Raw genomic sequence first — 22,076 nt, forward strand, 5'->3', positions numbered from 1 at the left:
CGGCTCTGGAGGGGCGGGTTCAACATCCCGGAGAGCCATTGGAGAGACCCACAAAAAACCCCGCTGGGTGTTGGGCGAACCTCTCTCTCTCTCTCTCTCACACACACACACACACACACACACAGAGAGAGAGAGAGAGAGAGAGAGAGATCCTGGCCCCTGCCTCCCCTGGTGAGGGAGATCTGACACAAATCGGGGAGAAAGGGAGAGCCCGGGGGGGTCGCGGGGCCTGGATCTCCCTTGAGGGAAAAGAGGATAAAAACCAGTTACCTGCTATAATAGTCGTCGCTGTAGTGATGAATTTTGTGCCACCTGGCAGAAAGGTGTGTGTGTGGGGGGCGGGAGGGTCACGGTTGCCAGCAGGCGCACCTGTTCCCACCCAAGGTGCGAAAGGGCAGCCAAGGCTGCGTCAGGATGACCCCTTCCCCTGGACCCGAGGCAGGTCGCCTGTAGAGCGGTCCTGGTTCCCATCCCCCAGCTTTCACGGGGTGTGTGTGTTGTGTGAGGGGCTGAGAAAAGGGGTTCTGTCCGCTCATGGCCCAACAGCCTTTCCACTTCATGCCGTGAATGTCCCAAGGATGGGTAGCAGGAAATGGGCCCCATTAAAGTCAGGGGCTGGAATCCGGTTGCGGCATCTCAGCCCATAGAAAGGCTGGGGAGGCCACGGGCCACAGGCTTTAATCTTCAACAGAAAGTTTCATACCCAGCCTGCACCCCCACCCACCCAACCCCACCCCACCCAGGAGGTTACAACGCTTCCCAAGGCTCCTTTTCAACCCGGAGCCTCAGAATAGGGGTGGGGGTTTAATATGAGAACACTGTCACCGCTGTCAGGGGAGCAGCAGTGGGAATTTTCAGAGAGTCAAAGCTGCCCCACCCCAACCTAAGGCTCCCAAGGACTTCCCCAGCTTGAAAGGGATCCTATGGGGTGGTAAAGGCAAAGGTTCCCCCTGACAATTTGTCCAGTCGTGTCCGACTCTAGGGCGCGGTGCTCAGCTCCGTTTCCAACCCATAGAGCCAGCGTTTGTCCACAGACAATCCTCCCTGGTCACGTGGCCAGAATGACTAGACATGGAACACCATTTACCTTCCCACCAAGGTGGTGCCTAATTATCTACTCGCATTTTTGCATTTTGCATGCTTTCGAACTGCTAGGTTGGTGGGAGCTGGGACAAGCGATGGGGGCTCACTCCGTCGCGTGGATTCGATCTGACGACGGCTGGTCTTCTGACCCTGCAGCCCAGAGGCTTCAGCGGTTTAACCCGCAGCCCCACCGTGTCCCATTATGAGGTGGTAGGAAACTTTAAAGTCTGCCGCAGACGACTTCATCAGCCTTTACATGGAAAGCCGTCTGCAACAGGATTTCAGCCACGAAGGTTTACTTCTGAGGAGAGGCATAATATACTTCCATTCCTTGAGGTAAACATAGGAGGAACGCAAGATCCAACCAGCTATAATGAGCCCTCCATAGAGCATAGTCTCTGACTCCCTCCAGTGGCCACTTCTAGTAATACACCTTGGAAACATATTTCTGGGATATCTTTTTTTAATTTAATATTTTCAGGCCAACAGATAAGTGAAACCTCAGGTACTGATCCTGCCGATACAGTGGTCCTATTGTAACAGCCTTTTTGGTAGTCCAAAATTGAATATCCCAACCACCCCACTCCCAATGCCTTCTTCATTACAGGTCATAGGTTTGTGACACATCCAAATTTTAAGGATAAAATAAAAAACCAGAACATGGTAACTCCTTTGATCTAAAATCCCACTGTACGCTAACTACTATACCCCACATGGAAATCACCCAAATTCGATCAGATGGACGTTCCCTTAACCCTCTATATTTCTAACGCCATATGCCTTAGAGCAGTGGTCCCCAACCTTGGCCCTCCAGATGTTCTTGGACTTCACCTCCCAGAAATCCTACCCAGCAGAGGTAGTGGTGAAGGCTTGTGGGAGTTGTAGTCCAAGAACATCTGGAGGCCCAAGGTTGGGGACCACTGCCTTAGAGCACCTGAAAAAGAAAATGTAACATTGGCAAAAAAAAAAAGTTTAAGGTTTCTTAATACTTACATTCATTCACAACACTTTTTCTAAGCACATGTCAAATGCATCATTAAGACCCTTTTCCGTCATCATATTTAATGGCTAACCAGAATCTGTGGCAGCCCTGGTCCATGGGGGGAAGGCCCTGGGAGGTCCAACCGACTGTTCCTTGCTTCTTTTCCCATCAACCTGTTCTGAACAGCGGTTCTCTGGTGCTAAAGCCTCCGCTACCTCCTGGGAGTTGCTCGGTCAGCGGAGAAAGAGCAGGAAAGGGACTCCCCATCGCCCCCACCAAAGTTTGTAGAAGAGCTGCTGTTTGGCAGAGTGGTCCCCTTCCTCCTCCTCCTCCTCCTCCACGGAAAGGCAGCTGAGAGGCCGCCCCTTGCTCTTCACTGCCAAATTGGTGGAGGAGCTAAAGGAGGTTCCCAACCAAGGGGACGACTTCAGTCAGGGGGCCAGTTGTGCTCCCGACGGTACTTCCAAAGCCAAGCAGCCCCAAGGAGAAAAAAAAGGGGGGGGGGAATTTCAGAGGTGGTCTGTTAGTCCTCTAAATGGCCGAGAGGCAGGCCAGGTCTTGCTCTTCTTTGGAACACGGGTGAGGACGGCCTTGTCTGAACACCGGGCCTCCCGAGGACGTCCCGGGCTCCCCGGCTCCTCCCGGGGCCAAGGACGAGGAGAGGCCACCGCCGCCACAGCAGTGCTGCAGGAGGCGCTGCCGGCAGGAGAAAGCCTTGGGGCAGCGGCTGCACGGGTACGGCTTCTCGCCTGTGTGCGTGCGGAGGTGCTTCTGGAGGTGGTGCTTCTGCATGAAGCTCTTTGGGCAGACGGGGCACTGGTGGGGCCGCTCGCGGGTGTGGGTCCGCTGGTGCTTGATGAGGTGGTGCCGCCGGATGAAGTGCTTGCCACAGACGGAGCAGCGAAAGGGGCGCTCCCCGGTGTGGATGCGGTAGTGATTGGTCAGCTTGCTCTTGTCCGTGAAGCTCTTCTCGCAGGCCGAGCACTGGTAGGGCCGGGCCCCCGTGTGGCTCATCTGGTGCCGCAGCAGGTGGTCCGAGCGGCCGAAACGCCGGGGGCAGAAGCGGCACGCCAGCCGGTCCTGGCCGCTCAGCTCTGCCGCGGCCTCCAAGTGGCTGCTCTCGTGGATCAGCAGGTTGACTCGCAGGCGGAAGCGCTGCTGGCACCAGGGGCACGCCCAGGCCTTCTCCCCACTTTGCGGGGGAGACAACCTCCCTTCCCCTGCCTCCTGCAGGTACCCGAGCGGGTGCAGAAGGAGGCCCTCGCTCTTGGGCGGAGAGGACAGGCTACTCCCTGGAGATCCGAGGCTGCTGTGGCTCTGCCGAGGGTCTGGGAGGCCAGCCGGGAAGGCAAAACTTCTCCCGCAGTCGGGGCAGGAGTAGGAGGGCCTCCCCGCGGCCTCCCCGTGCTTCTGCCACTCGGCCAGACTGGCCACCAGGGGACTGAAGCCTCTCGGCTCTCCCGGAGGGAGTCCCAGCCAGAGTTCGGGGCAAAGGGTCCCCTTGCCCAGAAGGACACTTTCCCGGACGGCTCCCATCGGTGTCCACAACTCGTGGGGTTCAGGCTTTTTCTCTTGCTTGGCTTCCATCAACTCTTTGTCCACGGGGAGAGCTGCGGAGGGAAGCAGAGAGAGAATGAGGATCGCGATCTCACCCCGCCGTTTCACCCCGTCCAAATCAGAGGATGGAGGGAAGGCCCATCACGCTCAGAACGGGTGCCACGTGGGGGGGGGGAGGCCAATTTCTCTGGCTAGGTCAGAGAGTCTGGAAGTGGCCACAAGAAAGGAACTGAGGGGCATGTTTCTCAGCCGGTACACAAGGTCGTCGGTGCTTGCCCCATTCCCTCACTACAGCCTGAAACTGAAACCCAGCATAAACATCAAAGAGCGGAATTCGGCAGAGTGGAAAACCTTTCACCTTGCCATCCACCCATTACACAAACATGGGGTGGGTCGAGGGAACACACTAACATGACCCTGTGAAATGCCCTAGACCAGTGAAACTGCATCTCCATCTCTGGACTGAACTGGGGGAAAAGGTCATTTTCTGAACTGTCACTTCCAGGTCAAAGGGCTCGTCCTGGCTCGAGGATGCTGGGAATTAGAGGCCAGAAATTTAGCTGTTTCAAGTTCTGCAGAGGTGTACACTTCACTCTGACTACAAGGCTTGAGGCTTTTAAGGTTGAGTCTCCGGTTATCCCTTCCATAACCTCTGAAACCTTCTCAACACATTTTTAAGCTCATCCCCTTGACAGTCAAGAGTGCAAACACTGCCTCTGCGTATTCCTTTCCCTAAGAGCTTAGCTTCCCTGGATGCTGACATGAATTCAGCACCCTTAACCCCTAAACACGGCATGGTGCTCTCAATACAGTTCCCTCCACACCTGAGAAACAGGATGTCTTCCCCAAGGGCCAAATAAAGGGCGACAGATACAAAGGTCCACATCCTCACCATTTTACCCCTAGTCATTATGGTACAGATCTCTGGACGGAGGATATCAACATCTGGGTGGTTTCCTCAAATGCCATGAGGGGCAGAATGAGGGCCAGAGAGAGATCTTCAGGGCCATCTTGAGAGGGAGAACCGAACCAGGGAAGCATGCAGGGAAGAAGGCACTGAGGTCTTGCTCAAACCGAACAAACTTGGTAGTCACAAGGGTGAGGAAAAAATTCCTTTTCCGGTCTGGAAATTATTTATTTAAAATAGTTTTGCCCCACCTTTCTCCTTAACAAGGACCCAAAGCAGCTAACCTCAAAACTGACAACAGGCCCGAAAGCAGGGATAAACATGATCTGTTTTCACAATGCAGGGACAAAGGCTTCGAAACTTGTTGAGAAATTATCGGGCGTTACATCAAATCACTGCTGGTGGTGAGAATGGAAAGAGATTGTGAAGAGCGTCCAAAGAGTCTCTTCCCAGCTGGCAGACCGGAGAGCCAATGAGGCTCAACAGAATGCAAGCACGAAGTGATGCCTCTTCCGACAATAAAAGGAAAAGAAAGTGCAAAGGGATGCACATTCATGACCAAAAAACAATGCCCCCACCACCGCAACACCTTTTCCATCGATACGGATGGGCTCCGAGTTGCTAGTGACTCACCATCTTAGGGCTGTGCTGAACTGCCCACTGAAAATGCTGAGCCCGGAAGAAGCAAATTCATGTGACGCAAGATTGAAAATGGATTTGAATCAGGTCAGGAACTTTGGCGAACGGAGGGGGGGGGGGATTCTGGGAGGTGTAGCCAAGAAAAGGAACATTCCCAATCACCCTCTGATTTGAAAATAGAACGGCCAGTGCCCTACTTGCTTAAAATGAATCAGCAATGTAAGTTGCTGGTTCTCATCACTTCACCCAAGAAAAATGATACCACTGAGCTAGAGGCGGTGCAGGAAAGGAGGGTCCCAAAGGGCGCCACAGCAGCTACCCTGTCCGGAAGCCTGGTGGCATTTGGGAATACAGTAAAAAGGTGGAGAGGCCTGGGGTTGGCAAAGGGCATGGTGTTCTCCTCTCTCTGATGCTGATACCAGAAACCCACCGACCCACCCCGATCCTCATTCACTCAGGGATGGAAGGTGCAGAGCAGAAAGAGAGGCAGTCCCTGAACCAGCTCTGCTTTCTCTCCCCCCCCACCCCGCCACCAAGGCTGGCCCAAGTGGCAAAACATCCTTGTTAACACTTGCCAACAACACACATTAGCACTTGACAGAGCTAGAGGAGACTTCTGGGGATTCAAAAGTCTCCTTTCTTCTCTTCATACACGACCAAGGAGAGGAATGGAGGGCCAGGAAGAGCCCCCTCTACGAAGAAACAGGAAGGGGGGTGTTGTTCTCCACCAGGATATTAAGCCAGCCTCCAGCCTCCATGCGCAGCCCCTTCATAAACCGCCAAGAGGTCGAAGATGAAGCATTAAGTATTTCAGTTCACAAAGGAGACCCAAAGTTATTGGAGGGTGTGTGTGAGACATCTAACAAGATCACTACGGCCTAGAGATGCTTGAATAGCAGTGCGGCAGAAGAGATTCGCTACAGGAGCACAAAGCCTTCTAACCCAGGGCAGGAGAGAGGTGGGCCGTGGGAAGGGCCACTGTCGGCCCACTCTTCCAAGACCCAGCACGGCTGTGAACTGCGTGCCAAGGATATCTGAGCACAGAGGACCTTGTTCATCAGGAATGGCACAGCCAAATCCAGGCCACCGCTGAGGAGGTAAATTTACCGGTTTAGCTGCCAGAGCCGAAAGGTCTACACTGCAGCAAGGGCACATGGGACGGAAGCTGAAGAAGGCAGAAAGGGGTTCAACATCGGACATGAAAGCCTCACCCACTTGCCCCAAGGAGCAGTTCCTTCTCCACCTCTGGGGCTTTCCCTGACTGTGCCCACTGAGTCTGAAGACCTAGAATTCTTGGTCTCCCCTGGAAATGGAGGCGAAGATTCTTCAGAGCCAAAGTCCACTAGCAACCCATAGCACAGACCTCTTGTCGCTGCATAATTCCCCTTCTCCACCCCCACCCCATTGTTTCCTCCTCGCTTGCTTTCTGCCACAGCCGTATTCCCTCCCTCCTAAAGGACAAAGGCATAAGAGGAGTGTTCTCACCAGCCTACTAGACTTAGGTCAGCAAAGGAGGACGGGAATCAACACCCATTCTGCTCATCAAGGTACAGTATGCCTCCTCTGGAAGATCCCTGGGAATAATAGGCGCGATACCAGAAGCACCCCAACTTCATGGGGGTGTGCACAGAAGCATGGGGAGACTATCATTTGCAATTTTCTTACTCCCACAAACACATACAGTACTTGCTTTAAGACACCCATGTAGCATTATTCCTCAAAATGAAGTACATTCTCCCCACTCCTTCTTCAAGGCCAGAAAAATCCTTCCCAGGAATTCAAATCCCTATTTAAAATCTTCCAGCCCAGGGGGAGACGGTAGCTCCCTTAGGAAGACAGCAAAGCATCCTCCAGGCTAAACATGGTCGATCCCTTGGAAGGAGGGAAACTCTAAGGCTGGGGCTGCGTGATCAGTGTGGCTCGGTTAGGAGAGAAACCAATGACTGGAAGGCCTGCACAAACAGCCCCCCCCCGGGGGTGGTGGGGTGGGGTGGCCCACTGCCAATTCCCTCGTTCTCTACCCAGCATGGTGAGTCCCCCTGCTTTAGATGGTCAGGGACTGGGGGGTTTCCTGCTCTGAGAAACCTAGAGGCCATCTATGATATGGGCTGGGCCACATTGCTTTAAAATCTGGGTAAAACACAGTTTTCTCCTTTGCTTTAATCATGAACAAGGCAGCTCTTTTCCATCTGCTTGCAAAAGCGGAGATCATTCCCCCCCCCATCCCCAGTATATGATGAAAGTATTTGTGCACATGCACACGCACCCTCCCGACACATGTTCTTACTTCCACACACACACACAAAAAGCAAACAGCCCGCAGAGCTATTTTTTGCATCTCTATTTTTATTTTTAATTTTCCACAGAACCAAAAAAAAAAAAAAAAAAAAAAGGACCGAGAAAATATATATAAAAGTGTTCCATTCTGACAAAACGGTGTTTACAGAAAGACGAAAGGGTGCCCCATCTCTGGATCGACCCGCCTTCTGCCTTGAGCATCCTGAAGTGAAAAATCTTCCGGTTAATAGAGTGAGACAGCAGGGAAAGGACGGCTACAGTATTGAACACTCCAAACAAGACAGAAAAGACAATCCCAGAAACGCTTTGTGACTAACCCCACTCCATTGTTTTATAGCAACTCCGAACAACCTCTAGACGCCTTTTAAAAAAAAAACCAAATTGCTATCAAGTACCGGAGCCGACAGGACCTTAAACTCTTGAGAGTCCATTTTTGAGGTAAACAGGTCTCTTTGCCCATCTTGCCCTCCCCTCTCCACCTGCTGGGCAGGTGGGGGTGGGGAGACATCGAGCCCTGGGGGGGGGGGGAGCCCCCTAGATGAAGATGGCGTCCAGGAGGGCCTCCCGAACGGCCGTGCCCATCAGCCGGTTCTGCTCCCGCAGGTGGATCTTCTGGTGCTGCAGGAGGTGCTGCTTTTGGGTGAAGCTTTTGTCACACTCGCCGCACCGATAGGGCCGCTCCCCAGTGTGGATCCGCTGGTGCCGGGTCAGATCCGAGGGGTGGCTGAAGTTCTTGCCGCAGTACAAGCAGGCCAGGGAGCTTCCGCCTCGCCCCGAGTGGAGCCTCTGGTGGGTGACCAGGTTCTTCTTCTGCGAGAAGCTCTCAGGGCAGCGGCTGCACTTGTACGGCCTCTCCCTCCCGTGGCCCTTCGGGTGCTGCCGGTAGGAGGACTTGAGGTTGAAGGTTTTCACGCACTTGGTGCTGCCGTAGGGCTTCTCCCCCGCCGGTCCCCGGGGAAGAGGCTTGAGGTTGTGGCTCTGCTTGAAGGTCTCCTCGCACGCCACGGAAGTGTAGGCTCCTCCTCCGGTGTGGATCCGCTGGTGGAGGGTGAACTGCTGCTTGTACGTGAAGCTCTTCTCACACTGCGGCCTGTAGCCCATCCCGGCGGCGTGGCTCTGCTGGTGGATCAGGAGGCTTTTCTGAAGCCGGAAGCTTTTCCCACATTCGGGGCACGGAAAGAGTTTGTCCCCTGAGCGGTCGCGCTGGTACGCCCCCACGGGGCCGCCGCCGCCGCCGCTCCCGCCGCTGAAGCCTCCTTCCCCTGGAAGCGGTTCCTCGGTCGGGCTCTCCGGGTGCCTCCGCGGGTGGTGCATCAGGGCGCTGTAGCGGCTCCCGACGGAAGGGCCCTGGTGGGGGCTGTGGAGGAGGGCTTCCTCCGTGCACTGCAGGCCCAAGCTTTCGCACAGGGCTCTCTGAGCCTGGAGGACTTCTGCTTTGAAAGCAAGCCCGTCATCTGCTGGATACAAAGAAAAGGGATTTGTGTGTCATACTCCAACGTCTGGCTATCCTACCCAAACCATTTTTTTAAAAAAAACCCTTAAGGTGTGCCCACCTGTCCTTTCCTTTGGCCAGTCGACGCAGCTCTTCAGAGGGACACTTAAGGGGCACGCCACCCTGGCTGACCTACTCGGCGTCACGGGCACAGCCGTGGGCCCCTGTGCAGAAACGGGCAGTGGCTCCTGCCTGGGCCTTGGACTGATGGGCGCAGCCGCCCGGTGATGCCTGCTGAAGACAAGGGCCCTTTCCCTCCTCCATGGGGTCTAGCGCACCACGCCTCCCTTTCCAAGAGTCGCACGACGGCTCTTGGCCGAGCACGGCCTGAGGAGGCCCCTTCTGCGCTTAGGCCAAGCCTTCCTTTTTACTTTAAAGGAAGCCCCCAGCTTGGGGAGTGGACGAGCCCCGTGACGTCTCGCTTTTACACCGAGCCTCTCCTTGGGCCAAAATAGCACAGAAAGCACCCCTTGCTAGGAATCCGCCCCGCTGAAGGGGCGCCGTTCTCTCCCGGAGGCCCATGGCCTCCTTTAGCTAGCCACTTATGGGCTTAGATTACGGAGCCTTTGCTTTTTTTCAGTAACATTCCTCCAAAGCCCCTCTCTTTCTCCCCGTTCTCAGGCCTCCAGCCCTCCCCGGCTTTCCCCTCCCCTCCCTGCCATCACTAGCCTGTCAGAGCAGAGTTCTGTGGAGGGTCCCTGCCACCCCCACCCTCGGGGGGGGCACATTCTGGGTGCTTTTACATAGGACACCAACAACAGGCCAAAACAGTCGAGGAAAGCAAAGAGAGGTGGTTCGCGATCACCCTTCCTAGAAGCAGCTGCAGCTAGACGGGGGTAGGGGTGGGGGGTGTCAAGAAACAGGCGAGAAAGGGGAAGAGGCAGTAGCTGGCGGTCTTTCTTACATGAAGGGCTTGCGCCTGCCGCTCTCCCAGCGTTCTCCTCTCAGCCTCGCCAGCCGGCCGGCTCTGCTCATCTTTCCAGCTGCCCATGTCTTTGTCCAGGTGGGCCTCTAAACCAGCCTCTCCCCATTCCACGTTCAGAACTCAAGAGCCCTCCTCCTCCAAGCCTCTGCCCAGCCTTGACCAGCGCTGCGCTGGCAACACCGCCGGGCTTGGATTTCCTCTGCTACAAAAAACAGGTCGGCCTCCGACTCCTGAAACCACTGCACTGGCGCTGGATCTCCTTCCTCCTCGGCTAGTCAAGCGGGACAGACCAATCCGCCTTTCCCAAGCCTGCTTGGTAGGGAGGAAGGGCAGCCCCCCCCTCCACTCTGGCTGGCCCAAGAGGAAGCCGTCCAGAACCTATGGAGGTAAAGGGTACCTTGCGCTTCTTTCCAATGGGGATTAAGCTTTCGGATGACGTTTAGAAAGGTCACGTGGCTGGGGCCAGAGGCGGCTCTGTGGCCCCCATCCCTAGTCTCTGTCCCCCAACAGCAGAGTAGAAGCAAGACTGCTGTAGCAAGAGCAGCAAAACAGGCCAGCCTCTATACCTTCTCGCGTGACGGGGGTGGGTGGGGGTGGAGCAGGGTCAACAGGGGAGGGAGACCTGAGCGCAGCCGCAACGCCTGCCACACGGCAACCAGCAACCGCCCAAACGGTCACTCGTCCACCTTGCCAGCAAGGCCCTCGCGCACCAACATGGACACACCAGCCTCAAGGATTCCAGCTTGCCTTTTTAAAAACAACAGCAAGGCCTTCTGGCTACAGATGTGATCTTCAGTGAAGGTGAGGAGGGGGGCAGAGCAGGAAGCTGTGGTGATGGACTGCACGGTCCCCTGGTCACTGGGCTGGAAAAAGTCATTTTGCCTTTGCAGGATTCGTCCACTCAGACTGGAGCACGGAGCTTTTCTTAACCGAGGACCTGGGTCACAGTGACACACAACCGGCCCGTCCTCCCTGAGTGTACCTGTTCCTTCAACCCCAAGATTCCTGCCCAGTTTGCTGAGCATGGGGCTCCGCCCAAGAGCAGCCCCAGCCAATTACTTCTGTTTAAACAAAAAAAAGAGTCACGCCAGCAACTATATCTCTTAGGGCAAGGGCACCCACACTGCGCACTCGCCTGGGCATACCAGCCAGCCAGCAGGAAAGCCAGCATCCAGCAAGGAAGTGGAAGTTCATTCAGACGAACAGAACGGAGTCACCCCTGTGTGACTAGGAGAGCCCTCTGGCTAAAACACAGTTGTGTACCTCTCAAGTGGTGTTTGTTGCAATAAATAAATAAATAAATAAGTAGTGGGATAAAACACAATGATGGCTTCACGCGGCAGTCCAGAGGATCCCAGTTCTGAAAGGGGCACCCAGGGCCCAGAAGACATCGTTTTTGGATAATGAGGAGTGGCCGAAGGGGACAGTGGTTTGGTTGCACGACAGCCGCAGTCTATAAGAGCCTGTGCGCACAACCCCAGAGTTCAAGCCCAGGTGGCCGGCTCAAGGTTCACTCAGCCTTCCGTCCTTCAGAGGTTGGTAAAATGAGTACCCAGCTCACTTGGAAGGGGGGGGGGGGAGAAATGTACTGACTGCATAATTCAATTGTAAACCACCCAGAGAGCGCTTTAAGCTCTATAGGGCAATATATAAGCAGCACACTTGGCTTTTTTCTTTTTTTCTCTCTCTTTTTTTCTTTCTTTTTTCTCTTTTTTTTTTGCTTTATATCACGGCCTTTCTGTACCGTCTTCCGCCCATTAAAAGCCTTTGTATCCTGTGTCCTGCATTAACTTGCAACAGTTATTTGGCTCACTGCACAAAAGGCGTCCTGTGTCTGAAGGACGGGGCACCCAGAGAGCAGGAAGAAGGACTTCTTTGCCCAGTCCAGAAGTCCAGGCCTTGGCCCCTCTCGTAGAAGAGGACGGGAGGCGGGACTCAGAAAAGCAGTGCTGACCAAGACGGACCTTACAGAGTTGCACAGCAACTTCCCTCCCTGAGGGATGAACACGGGGGAGCAGGGCGAGTGAAAACAGTCCACTTAGCCAATGTCCATTCTACCCTACTTTACCCAACGAGCATACATGACAAAATACCATCAATGGAAACAAAAAGCACAAGACCCTCCTCTTGGCAGCAGAGCCCCGACCGCTGGGCACGCTGGCTGCGCCTGAGCCTTCTGTCAGCATCGCCTTCTTTCCGGCCGGCCGCGTTCAAGTCCTGCCCTCACATACAGCAAGAGGAGCTGCCTTTCCACTTGGCAGGGCTGGCAAGGGGCGCCAAGATCAAGCGCAGCAAAGGAGGGCAACAGAAAGCAGCAGCCAGCCTCAGGCAGGAAAGGCTCAGTGGGCGGGAGCGGGGGGGGCAGGGGGGGCAGGGAGGGAACCCAACCCAAGCTTCCTGAAGGGCTGGCCGTCTTGCGCCTCCACCGCCCTCGCCAGGAGCACCGCTCTTCCCTCCTCCAAGGGCCAGGCCCATCACTCACCCGCGCTTGGCTTGACGCGCAACTCGCCTTCCTCGGAGACCTCGGGGCCCTCAAGCTTCCCCTCTTGATCCTGTTTCCCTTGGGAGCCAAAGGACGGGGCGGCCACTCCGAAGTCTGTCCCAACAGAAAGGTAATCAGGAAGCAGGTCCCCTGGGACAGGGGCAAGACTCCCCCCCCTCCTCCCTCTGCCTTGGATTTAATGAGGGAGGGATACAGCTGTCCTTGTGGTGGCTTCCACTTCTCTCTCTCTCTCAAAAGAGAGGGGGCGGGAGTGGGGAGGCTCTACCCCCCCCCCCAGGGACACTCAGCTCCTCACAGGGAGAGCTTGGCAGACCACAGGCAAGAGCATCTCGCTTCCTGCAACGTGGCTGGAAAGGACAGAATGCTGATGGAGGCTCTTCCTCCCATTCCATAACTCTTGAAACATTTTGTCCTTCCGATGCTCTTGGGCTCTTAACTCCCCTCACCAGCAGTGAACCCTGGCCAATGCTCCTGGGGGGTGGCGGGGGGGGAGTGGGGGCGAGGAGGTGGCAACTGTCAGCCTAACCCCCATCTGGAGGGTCACAAGTTTCCCCCTCCCATTCTTCTGGTCTGAGCCAAAATATACGTGGCTTTCAATTAGTTGAAAGGACAGCCTGACATCTTGTTGCACGAGGGGATTCTCCTTTGGCAACTGCAATGGCCTTCCCATAGATCTTCATTTTTAAAAACTGTGTGCAGTATGCTTCTTTCCAAAGTGACATGATCTTTAGAGGAGGAAAAAAAAATTGGGATTTTGATCAACGCTGAAGAACCTGCCCGACAAACAGATGACAGGACCCTTTCACTCACCGGCACTAGCCTCTCCTGGGGCCACCCTTCCTTCAGCTGTTTCCTGGTCTCCATCACCCTGAACATTTTCTCCTGCTTCCATTTGTGAGGCCAGGCCTGGCCTAAAAACCAGCGCTTCTGTTTCGGGAGACATAAGCGAGAGGGTGGTTTTGGAACCGAGGCCTAGATGAAGTTCTCCCCGAGGTGCCACAGGGGCCACAGCCCCCCTCCAACATGAACTCCAGTTTCTTAAGAATTAAAATCTAGAAAAGCTCATATTTTATGTCGTTCTTATGTGCAACCCCATGAATGAGCAGCCTCCAAAAGGTTCTGTCCTCAACTGCCCTTTCCAGCTCTTGCAAAGTCCAGCCTGTTTGTACGGATGATCTAATCAGGCCACCCTCATTGCTTGACCATTTTCCCTGGTCCCGCTTTGTCACAGCCTCTCCATACGCTTCTCACCTGGGCTGGGATCCGAAGCAATCTCTCTCCCCTTCGAGACCTCCCCTTCCTCTTCCTCCTCCTCTTCTTGACAGGGGCGTTCCCCTTGTTCAAGGCGGGACAGAAGGTCTGGTTTAGCAATGGCGTAGTCTGTTGAGAAGAAGAAGAAGAAGATGGCACTCTTTCTACCTGCTTGTTGCAAATGAACAGGAAACGCCTGTATTCAGGAGACTGAGCCGGATGCTGCCAAAACTCCCCACTCCCACTCCACATCAACATCTGATTGTCGTCACCAGCAATAGATTCTACGCAGGACATCCTACACAGAGGTGTTCTGGTATAAAAACGGAAGGGCCATGTGCTAATGAGAAGACACACACATAGGGCTGGCAAACGGGGACCCTGGAAAAGAAGGAATGAGTGGAGAAGCTGACCGGGTAATTAGGAACCTTGGGGATATTTGGGAAAGACCTGAATAATGAACAAAGTGAAGTAGCAGCAAATAACAGTTTGGCGCGCTCTCTCTGTGTTTGTCTATCTGTGTGTGTGTGTGTGCGCGCGCGCGCGTGCCCAACTAAATGGAAGGCCTGCGAGCGGGTTACATCAAGGAGCTGCCAACCAAAGAGCCAAACTCACACACACACACACACGGCCGCCGCCCTTACCCAGCGAGACCAACGACTCGTAGTTGCTCTTCATGATGTTCTTGTACAGCTCCTTCTGCCACTCCTCCAGGTTCCCCCACTCTTGCTCAGAGAAGTAGGCAGAGTTGTCCTCAAAGGACACTGGCACCTGGAAACCAAGAGAGGCACAGATGTGGACCCTCAGAGAGGAGTGCTTGATGTTCACCTGGACCCCTTCCGAGGCCCCCTCCCCAAGCTAGCGCTCTCCCTGCACGGCTGGAATACAAAGCCTTGGTCCGTGCTTTGTCAACACAGAGCTTGATTGGCAGGGGAAAAGAGGAGCTCAAGAAGCGAGTGAGAAATCGGTACGCCCTGAATCCTAAAACTCTCCCCAACAAGGAGATTCCCCATCCACGCATTCCCTTGACTCTCCACCTGTCCAATATTTAGAAATTATCCAAGCAACTCACGTAACAGGAATTCTTTTTTTTAGCTTCCATTGTTCTAGCAGGCAAGTCTCACCTCAAACACAATTCCACAAAACCCATGGCCTACTAAAAAAAAAAGCAGAAGATGCAATGGGACTACATCTTTTCTGTTTTTTTAAACAAAGTTTCAGAGACATGCAATCCAAATGCCCAAAACAATGAAAGCAGTGTGAACGAATAAGGCACCACTTCTCGGTACGAGATTATCTTGATATTAATCAGCCTCAGTTTCTGTGCGAGGTCCCTTTGCTGCAAAATGAGCATACTCTTGGTGAGAGGAAAAGAGCCATCATAAAAGGAAGCATGAACCAACTGTAGCAGCCAAACGCCACCTCCCCTGCCTTCCTGTTTGAAATTTAATGCTGTAAATGCTCCTTGAGGCAGATGTCTGTCTTACTCTGCAAGGCTCCAGGGCCATTTACAGCTTTTCGTAATTTTTTTAAAGATAGCAAACACTACTGATAGTCACTGATGACACAGTTGCTATCCAATAGGGACGCACGGCTCTTCCACAATCATTCTTCAAATGCTCTCTCAATCAACCTTCCTGGACCTAATGCCCTTCTGATGTGTTCGATTACAGAGCCCAGCAGGCCCCAGCCATCTGGAAAACAATATATGGCCCTCTGAGTGCTGACAAAAACACACCTCCTCTCAGAAGGAAGGGCTTCCTTTATAGGAGACGCCCAAATCTGGCATCAGCAGGTGTCGCTTTAGGACTGCTGGCGAAAACCTCCTAGAAGGGAAGGGAAGGGAAACAGGGACGGCACAGGTGCTTCTTCACAGCTGATCCATGTGATGTCTCCCACGTCTGGTCCCCTGCCTTTAGGGCTTGGTCACTCTTGGATTCTCAGAGTATACAATTTCAACTAAGCTGCTAGTCCCCATGACTGTGAACCTGAAGCCAACCATAGGCAGCCTCTGCAAACGGCTGCAGCCTCCACAGAACAAGCAGACCACGAATAAAACCTGTTTACTGCCCGATGCTGTGGCTTGCTAAGCACTCTCGAATTCAACAGAAAGACTGATCTCAAGGTATAACACAGGCAACCATCTGTGAGAGGGGCCCCGAAAGCTAAATTGGGGCTCCTTATAGAGAATGAACTGAGAAGCAAATGTGGGGTAGCTAAACCATGTCCCCACCCCCGCAACCAGGGAGAAAGCCCCAGCCCACCAGGCTATAAGACCAAGAGTAACTGAATCCTTATAGTACCAGTAGCTGCTAGGGGACAGACCAGAAGCCCACCTGACACAGGAGCACTGTTTCACAAAGCTAACCGTTGCCTCTGCTCCAGTAGATAGGAGAGGACTAGTACAAATGCTCATAATTTTACTCACCACGGAACAGGTCTTGAGCAGCCAAATTTGTGCTCCCAGACTTTGGAACTCCCTCCCACTGGAGGCCAGGCTAGCCTCATCTTTCCACAAGCAGACAAGGACCTTTCTCTTCAAGCTAGCTTTCCCTTAACGACTGGCTGCTTGAGAACGGTTTTTAATTAGACACTTCTGCTTTGCTGCATTGATTGTGTTTTTGGTGGTGCTTTTATTTACTGTTTTTTTAGAGTGGTGTTTGTTTGATCCTTTCTAGTATTTGTATACTTACTGGTTCTGACTTTAAATATGGTATTTTAATGATGTAAGACACCCCAGGTACTTTTTAAAGGAGAAAGGTGGGGTGAAAACAAAGAAAGAACGAACATAAGTAAAAGCAAGCAACACCTTGAAAATGATTATCTGAGCCTCCTGACCAAGGTTGCCTCTAAGGTGCTCGCCTCCGCCCACCCTGTGTGCACCCACGGCGATCATTTTCAGTTCCTTTGGTTCTGATTGTGATGGAACTCCACACGTGCTGGGGTGTGTGTGTCATGCACACAAGGGGCAGAACCCCACCCAGCAGGGCTGAAAATTTAGAGAGAGGGTTGCTCCTGACCGATAATGCCATACTATCTCCAGCGAGGCACCTGTTGGGTTAGTCTAGATTGATGTGAAAATAATTCCCTTGAGGGACGTCAAACCCAACCCCTGTCTCCCTCAGGGCTTCCAGGGCCTTTCCTTAAAAAGGAAACTCCACGGCTCCAATACAGGCCGCTAGGCTGAATGTCTCAACTCTTTTTTTCATTCATGCAGATTACAGGGAAGATCTACTATATTACAGAGAATTAGCTAAGATGTTCATCGTTTCTAGGACCCGGGAACCCCTCTGGCTGAAGAAGAAAAGCCTTCCATTACCATAAAACAGCAGAGGATGAATTATGTGCCTCCTGTTATTAGATTAATTAGAATCACGCAAACACCCAATGCATCAGATGTGCTAAGAAAACCATCTCTTACACCTCCTTCCAATATTTGGTCAAGGGTCAAATTGTCACAACCTGAAGAGAGAGGAAATAGCCTTGGAAACAGAGTTCAGCCAAAGTCAAAACAAGACCTCAAACTGACCTTCTAAAACATGCAATCCACCCGGAAGCATCTGCATTAGCCACAATGCAGTAAGAACCAAGACCCAGAGAACCTCCAGTTGTCATTACGCGGTGCTAGCTTCACACATGTGTATTTCCTGATTTACTGCACTTCGATCCTGCCTTTTCTCCAGTGAGTTCAATACAGTATACATGCTTCTCCTCCTCCTCGCTCTAGCCTCACAACAACCATTTGAGGTGGGCTACATTAAAAGGATCGGCTCAAGGTCATCCAGTGGGTTTTCATGGCCGAGTCAGGACTAGAACTCAGACCTCTGATGCCCTAGTCCAGTGGTGTCGAACTGTGGCCCTCCAGATGTTCTTGTCCTTCAACTCCCAGAAATCCTGGCCAGCAGAGGTGGTGGTGAAGGCATTTGGGAGTTGAAGTCCAAGAACATCTGGAGGGCCACAGTTTGACACCACTGCTCTAGTCTAACACGACAACCATTGCACCACACTAGCTTACACAGACCCCTAGATGCATTACTAACCTACTGTATGTGGACTTCCCCAACCATTCGGTGCTGCAGACACAGCTCTGCGCATCCCGTCTACAAGGAGAATCCCTCTTCTTTTGTCGTCCGGCAGCTGAAGTTCAGTGCAACATCTCTAAAAATTACCAACTAGGGTTCCCATCTAAAAGGAGTGCAAGACTAGGGCCAGGGTTAGCCACCTGTGGCACTCAAACTGGAAAGCCAGAACACACTTCCCTGGATCTAAGCCACCAAACAATCATGCTCGATGAACTTCAGAGCACCCTAAATTGCCGCACACCTAAGAATCTTGCCATAACCTTCACAGTACTGTAACAAGGCCAAACAAAAGCAGAAACTGCGGAACATCTCCCCCTGCCCCACCACAGCAGCGCATCCTTACTTTGGGAGTTTCTCCCTTGGAGCCCGGAGGGAGCCTCAGGATCCAGAAGTTCTGGTTCTTGAGCAGGTTCTCCATGTTCTCCAGCCGCCTCTGCAGCAGCCCGTACTCCTGGATCAGGGTCCCCAAGGCAGTCAACTTGCACTCCATCTGATTGCCGAAATCCACCACAGCATTCTCACAGTCCACGTATTTCTTCTCATTGGTCATCATTCTTCGCTCCAGGTTCAGCAGCCGGGTGGCGTGAGAATCCACCTTTCTTTCCACGGCTTGGATCGCAGCCACCACCGTCCACAGGGAGAGGTCAGCCATGTTCTGTCTGGCATCTCGGACAAAACTCTGCTCGGGCTGCAAAGGCACCGGCTGACGAGGTTCCATGTTGTAGCGTGGAAGCTGTTCGTAACAGAAGTCATGAGAATCTTTCCACAAATATCAAGGATTTTGTTTTGCAATCTTCTCTTTCCTCTGAATCCACAATCTGGGATCCAGTCCTAATCTGGCCAATTTAGCATTCTTAGTTTATACTCCCCTTAGAGCATTTTTTTCTAAGACTTACAGATTCACCACAGAGACCTTGCTGGTTAGGTACCCAAACGCATGGCAGAGAGAGCTGGACCCATGAGCTTTCTCTCCAGCCCACAGAGAAACCGGATCCCAAAAGTCTCATGAAACTGGCTTGTATTGTTCTAAGGCCCTGTCTAGCTAACTTGGGATGGGGAAGTAGACTAGCAAATCGCATCCTGACCCAACCTGACCGTGGGTGCCACCCAGGCCACACCGTGTCCTTTGTGGCTGTTTTCGTTCAGGGCTTGACTTGGTTTGGGGGGGGGGGAAATCTGCCATGTTTTCAAGAGAAGCAGCAGAACAGAGGAGACCTGCAGGGCTGGAAGCAGGTGCAACAAACACAGAGGCCTTTTTTTACCTGGTACGATTTGTGGAACAGAGAGACAAGAACTCCAGCCGCTGCCGCTTTCCTCACTGCTCCATGGCCGTCGTGGCTGCCACAACTCCTCCTTCGGTGCCCTCTGGATGCATCTAAGGAAGAGATGGGACCATGAGGTCCCTTTCACCCTCTTGCCTTCCCCTCTCCGCCAAGACAGGCGGCTGTTCGAGGAAAGGACCTCCCTCACTAGCCATTTCCAAAAGGCCTCCTTGTGTCCCTGCTGGAGTCTCCCCACAACCACTGCCGCCCCCCCCCCGCACAGAGCCCCCCCCCCCCGGCACCTTGAAGCCTGGCCTCGGCTGCCTCTCCTCCGAAGACGCCGGACTCTTGGGCCCAGTGCAACTTGCTTCTCTTAAAAAGGGGGCCACCAGGCCCAATGATTGATTCTCTCCCACCCACCCCCACTACCCCCCCGCCCTCCCTCCCCCACGACTCCCAGGCATGGGCTCATTCCCACCCCCAACCCCCCAACTGGATCTTTGAGCCTCTGACATTTGCGGGGGGGGAAGGAAGATGGCAATGGGGAGGGAGGGGGGAGGAGGGAGGGGGCGTCCCTGAGAAAGGCTCCTCCCCTCCTCCCCCCCCCGCGCCCTCCTGCCTCTCTCTCTCTCTCTCTCTCTCTCCACCCCCCCCCCGCGCCCGCAAAGCAAACCTTGGCCAGGGCAGGGGAAGGAAGGCCAAGCCCCTCTACCTCCCCCCTCCCCGACCCTTTCGACCCCTCCCCCCAGAGAGACCTCCCTCCCCTCCCCTCCCCTCCCCCCTCTCCTCAGTCCCCTGGTGGGGGAGGGGGCTCCTCGCTCTCCTCCCTCCCGTCGAAGGAAGGAAGGAAGGGGGGGGCCCGGACGGAGGGATGGGGGGGAGAACCTCCCCGAAGGCGAACCCTTTTCGCGCGCCCCCCTCCCATCAGCAAACACGCCCCGAAGGCCCCCTTCCCCCCCCCGGAGGAGCCCGGAGGGGGGGAGGGGCCGGTCCAGGAAGGGGGAGGGGCGCCCGCTATCCTTCTTCCCCCCCCTCCGAGGGAGCAGCGCGGCCGCGCAACGCGTTTTAGGAGGGCGGGAGACAGACGAGCCCCCCCCCCCCCGCGAGCAGCCTCACCTCAGGCGGTGGCAGCGACCCCCCCCCGCTTTCCTTTCGCCTTTTCCCTGCCCCTCCCCCTCCCCGCTCGCTCGGCGGCCTTTTGTTCCCCCTCCCCCTCCCTGGGCGGAAAGGGGGCGGGGCCGCCGGGCGGGCCAATCAGGCGCCGGCTGCTCCCTCAGCGCCGAGGGTGGGGGGGCTTAGAGGGGGGGCGGGCCCGGAGAGGGGGGGAGGGGGAGGCGGCCTTGATAATGCGGGGGGGGGAAAGGACGGGCGGTGCCCCCCTCCCGACTCGGCCGCGCTCCCTCCGGGGGGGGAAGGGGAGCCGGGTGGCCGAGAAAGGGGAGACGCTCTCACCGGGACCCTCTCGCTCCCTCCGCCGTCGCGCATGCGCCGTCTGGAGTGGTTTGCCTGAGGGGAGGGGTGGGGGGAAATAAGGGAGCAAGCGGGACGGCGCCTGCGCGGCAGGGCCGAGCGAGGCCAAGAGAGCGCCTTCGCCGCTGCAGGTCTCGCCACAGCGCCCCCTGTGGGCGGAGGACTCCTCGGCAAGGCTTAGGGCTGGAGGCCGCCTTCCCCAGCTGCAGAGGGGGAGGGGGGATGCGGGGGGGGAGAGGAGAGGGTCCCGGCTCATTCTCACCCCTCACCCCCCCCGACATTCAGCCGAAACCTGGCTTTCTGTAGCATCGTTCTGTGTCCTGCTCTCTCATCTATCCCGACCCCCTTACTTTGCCCCCCCCCACCCTACAGACATTTGCCGTATGCAAAACCCCGGGGGTCTGAGGCCCCCTTGCAGGAGCTCAATCTTCGGGCCCAGGCCTGGCCAGCTCCCAATCTGGGGTAGCCAAAAAGTCCCACGCCCCCCCCCCCCGGTGATCCTGCAGGGGCCACGGCCACCCCACCCAGTTCCCATTCAGTGCAATGGGTGTAGGCAAATCATACCTGGGATTAATTGTTTGCAGCCACCGTTTCCAGCCTCTAAAAACACACCAGCCAAGGGCAAGAACCTGCGGCTCCTTGCAGCAGGACAGCAAATTAAAATGTTGCATTTGCTGGGAGCAGGGATGGGGGACAGAACTCTCATGCTTGATGTAGACATTGTTAAGAGTCGCAGTAAATGCAGCTCATTGTTTCCAAGATGAGTGCAAGGGAGGGAGAGCATTTAATTTGGGCAGGGAAGCATGGCTGCATCTCCCCATTTTGTCCTTTGAAGCCACAGGGAGAAACTGGCTTTGCCCCCCCCCCCATCCCTTTGGGGGCGTTTCTAAGCTCACGATCTTGGCAGTGAGTCTCAGCCTTTGGTTCTCCAGATGTTTTGGATTTTTACGCTAGTCAACGACTGTAATAAAGATTGAATTGAACTGGACTTAGTTCCCAGAAGCCCCAACGAGCGAGCCAGCGGTCAGGTCTTCTGGAAACTGGAGTCCCAAAAACACACAGCAGGGCAAAAGAGGAGAACGGCAGATCTGGGACACCTTCGGGGAACATTCAGTGTATTTCAGCACCCGTCCGTTTCTGACACCCCAAGTTTTTCGTTCTCATGGCCAAGAATAAAGGAAAGCCCCGCCTGGGGGGGGCAGAACACAATAGTGATAAACCAAAATGGGCTGGTTCAATCCGTAACACCTCTAGTTTCTTAAAATGCAGACCGAAGAAGGCACAGCCCCTGAACCTGGGCAGGACGACCTGTCCTCTGGCTCAGGAGAAGGCAGCTCCATGCATACATGTGGTTTACTACTCACAGCAACAGCTAGAGAGGTGCAGAGGCCAGAATGTAAGACTAGGGCTCAGGAGGCCTGGGTTCAAATTCTTCCTCAACCATGGAAGCGCAACAGGGCGCTGCAATGATAAACCCTTCCTTGAACATCTCACAGACCTCAGAACCACTCTTGGGATGTTTTTATGTTGGCAAGAACGTGAGAACAAAATAACAACAATGAAGAGCAAAACATCAGAGACTCCTCTAGACATCCGCACGGGTGGGTTCTCCCCCCCAGTACACA

At 54.5% G+C, this 22,076-nt stretch overlaps 1 protein-coding gene across 5 annotated transcripts; it reads right to left on the bottom strand.

Moving 5' to 3' along the window:
- Positions 1-1,528: 1,528 nt before the first annotated feature.
- LOC110082577 (zinc finger protein 783) lies at positions 1,529-20,530 on the bottom strand. 5 transcript variants are annotated; one of them, XM_020800221.3, is made up of 8 exons: positions 20,434-20,530; positions 18,982-19,094; positions 18,063-18,452; positions 14,282-14,408; positions 13,638-13,766; positions 13,197-13,313; positions 12,366-12,479; positions 1,529-3,675 (listed from the first exon to the last, which is right to left on the bottom strand). In XM_020800221.3, exons 3-8 carry the CDS (start codon positions 18,435-18,437, stop codon positions 2,597-2,599), a joined length of 1,941 nt encoding a protein of 646 aa, XP_020655880.3. In that variant the 5' UTR covers positions 18,438-18,452; positions 18,982-19,094; positions 20,434-20,530; the 3' UTR covers positions 1,529-2,596. The 5 variants fall into 5 exon arrangements, with proteins under 5 accessions (XP_020655880.3, XP_072858775.2, XP_072858776.2 ...); XM_073002674.2 differs by lacking the exon at positions 20,434-20,530 and adding an exon at positions 20,098-20,263; XM_073002675.2 differs by lacking the exon at positions 20,434-20,530 and adding an exon at positions 19,284-19,399.
- Between the last annotated feature and the right edge of the window lie 1,546 nt (positions 20,531-22,076).

Source organism: Pogona vitticeps, chromosome 6, assembly GCF_051106095.1.
Source record: "Pogona vitticeps strain Pit_001003342236 chromosome 6, PviZW2.1, whole genome shotgun sequence".
Classification (NCBI taxonomy): Eukaryota; Metazoa; Chordata; class Lepidosauria; order Squamata; family Agamidae; genus Pogona; species Pogona vitticeps.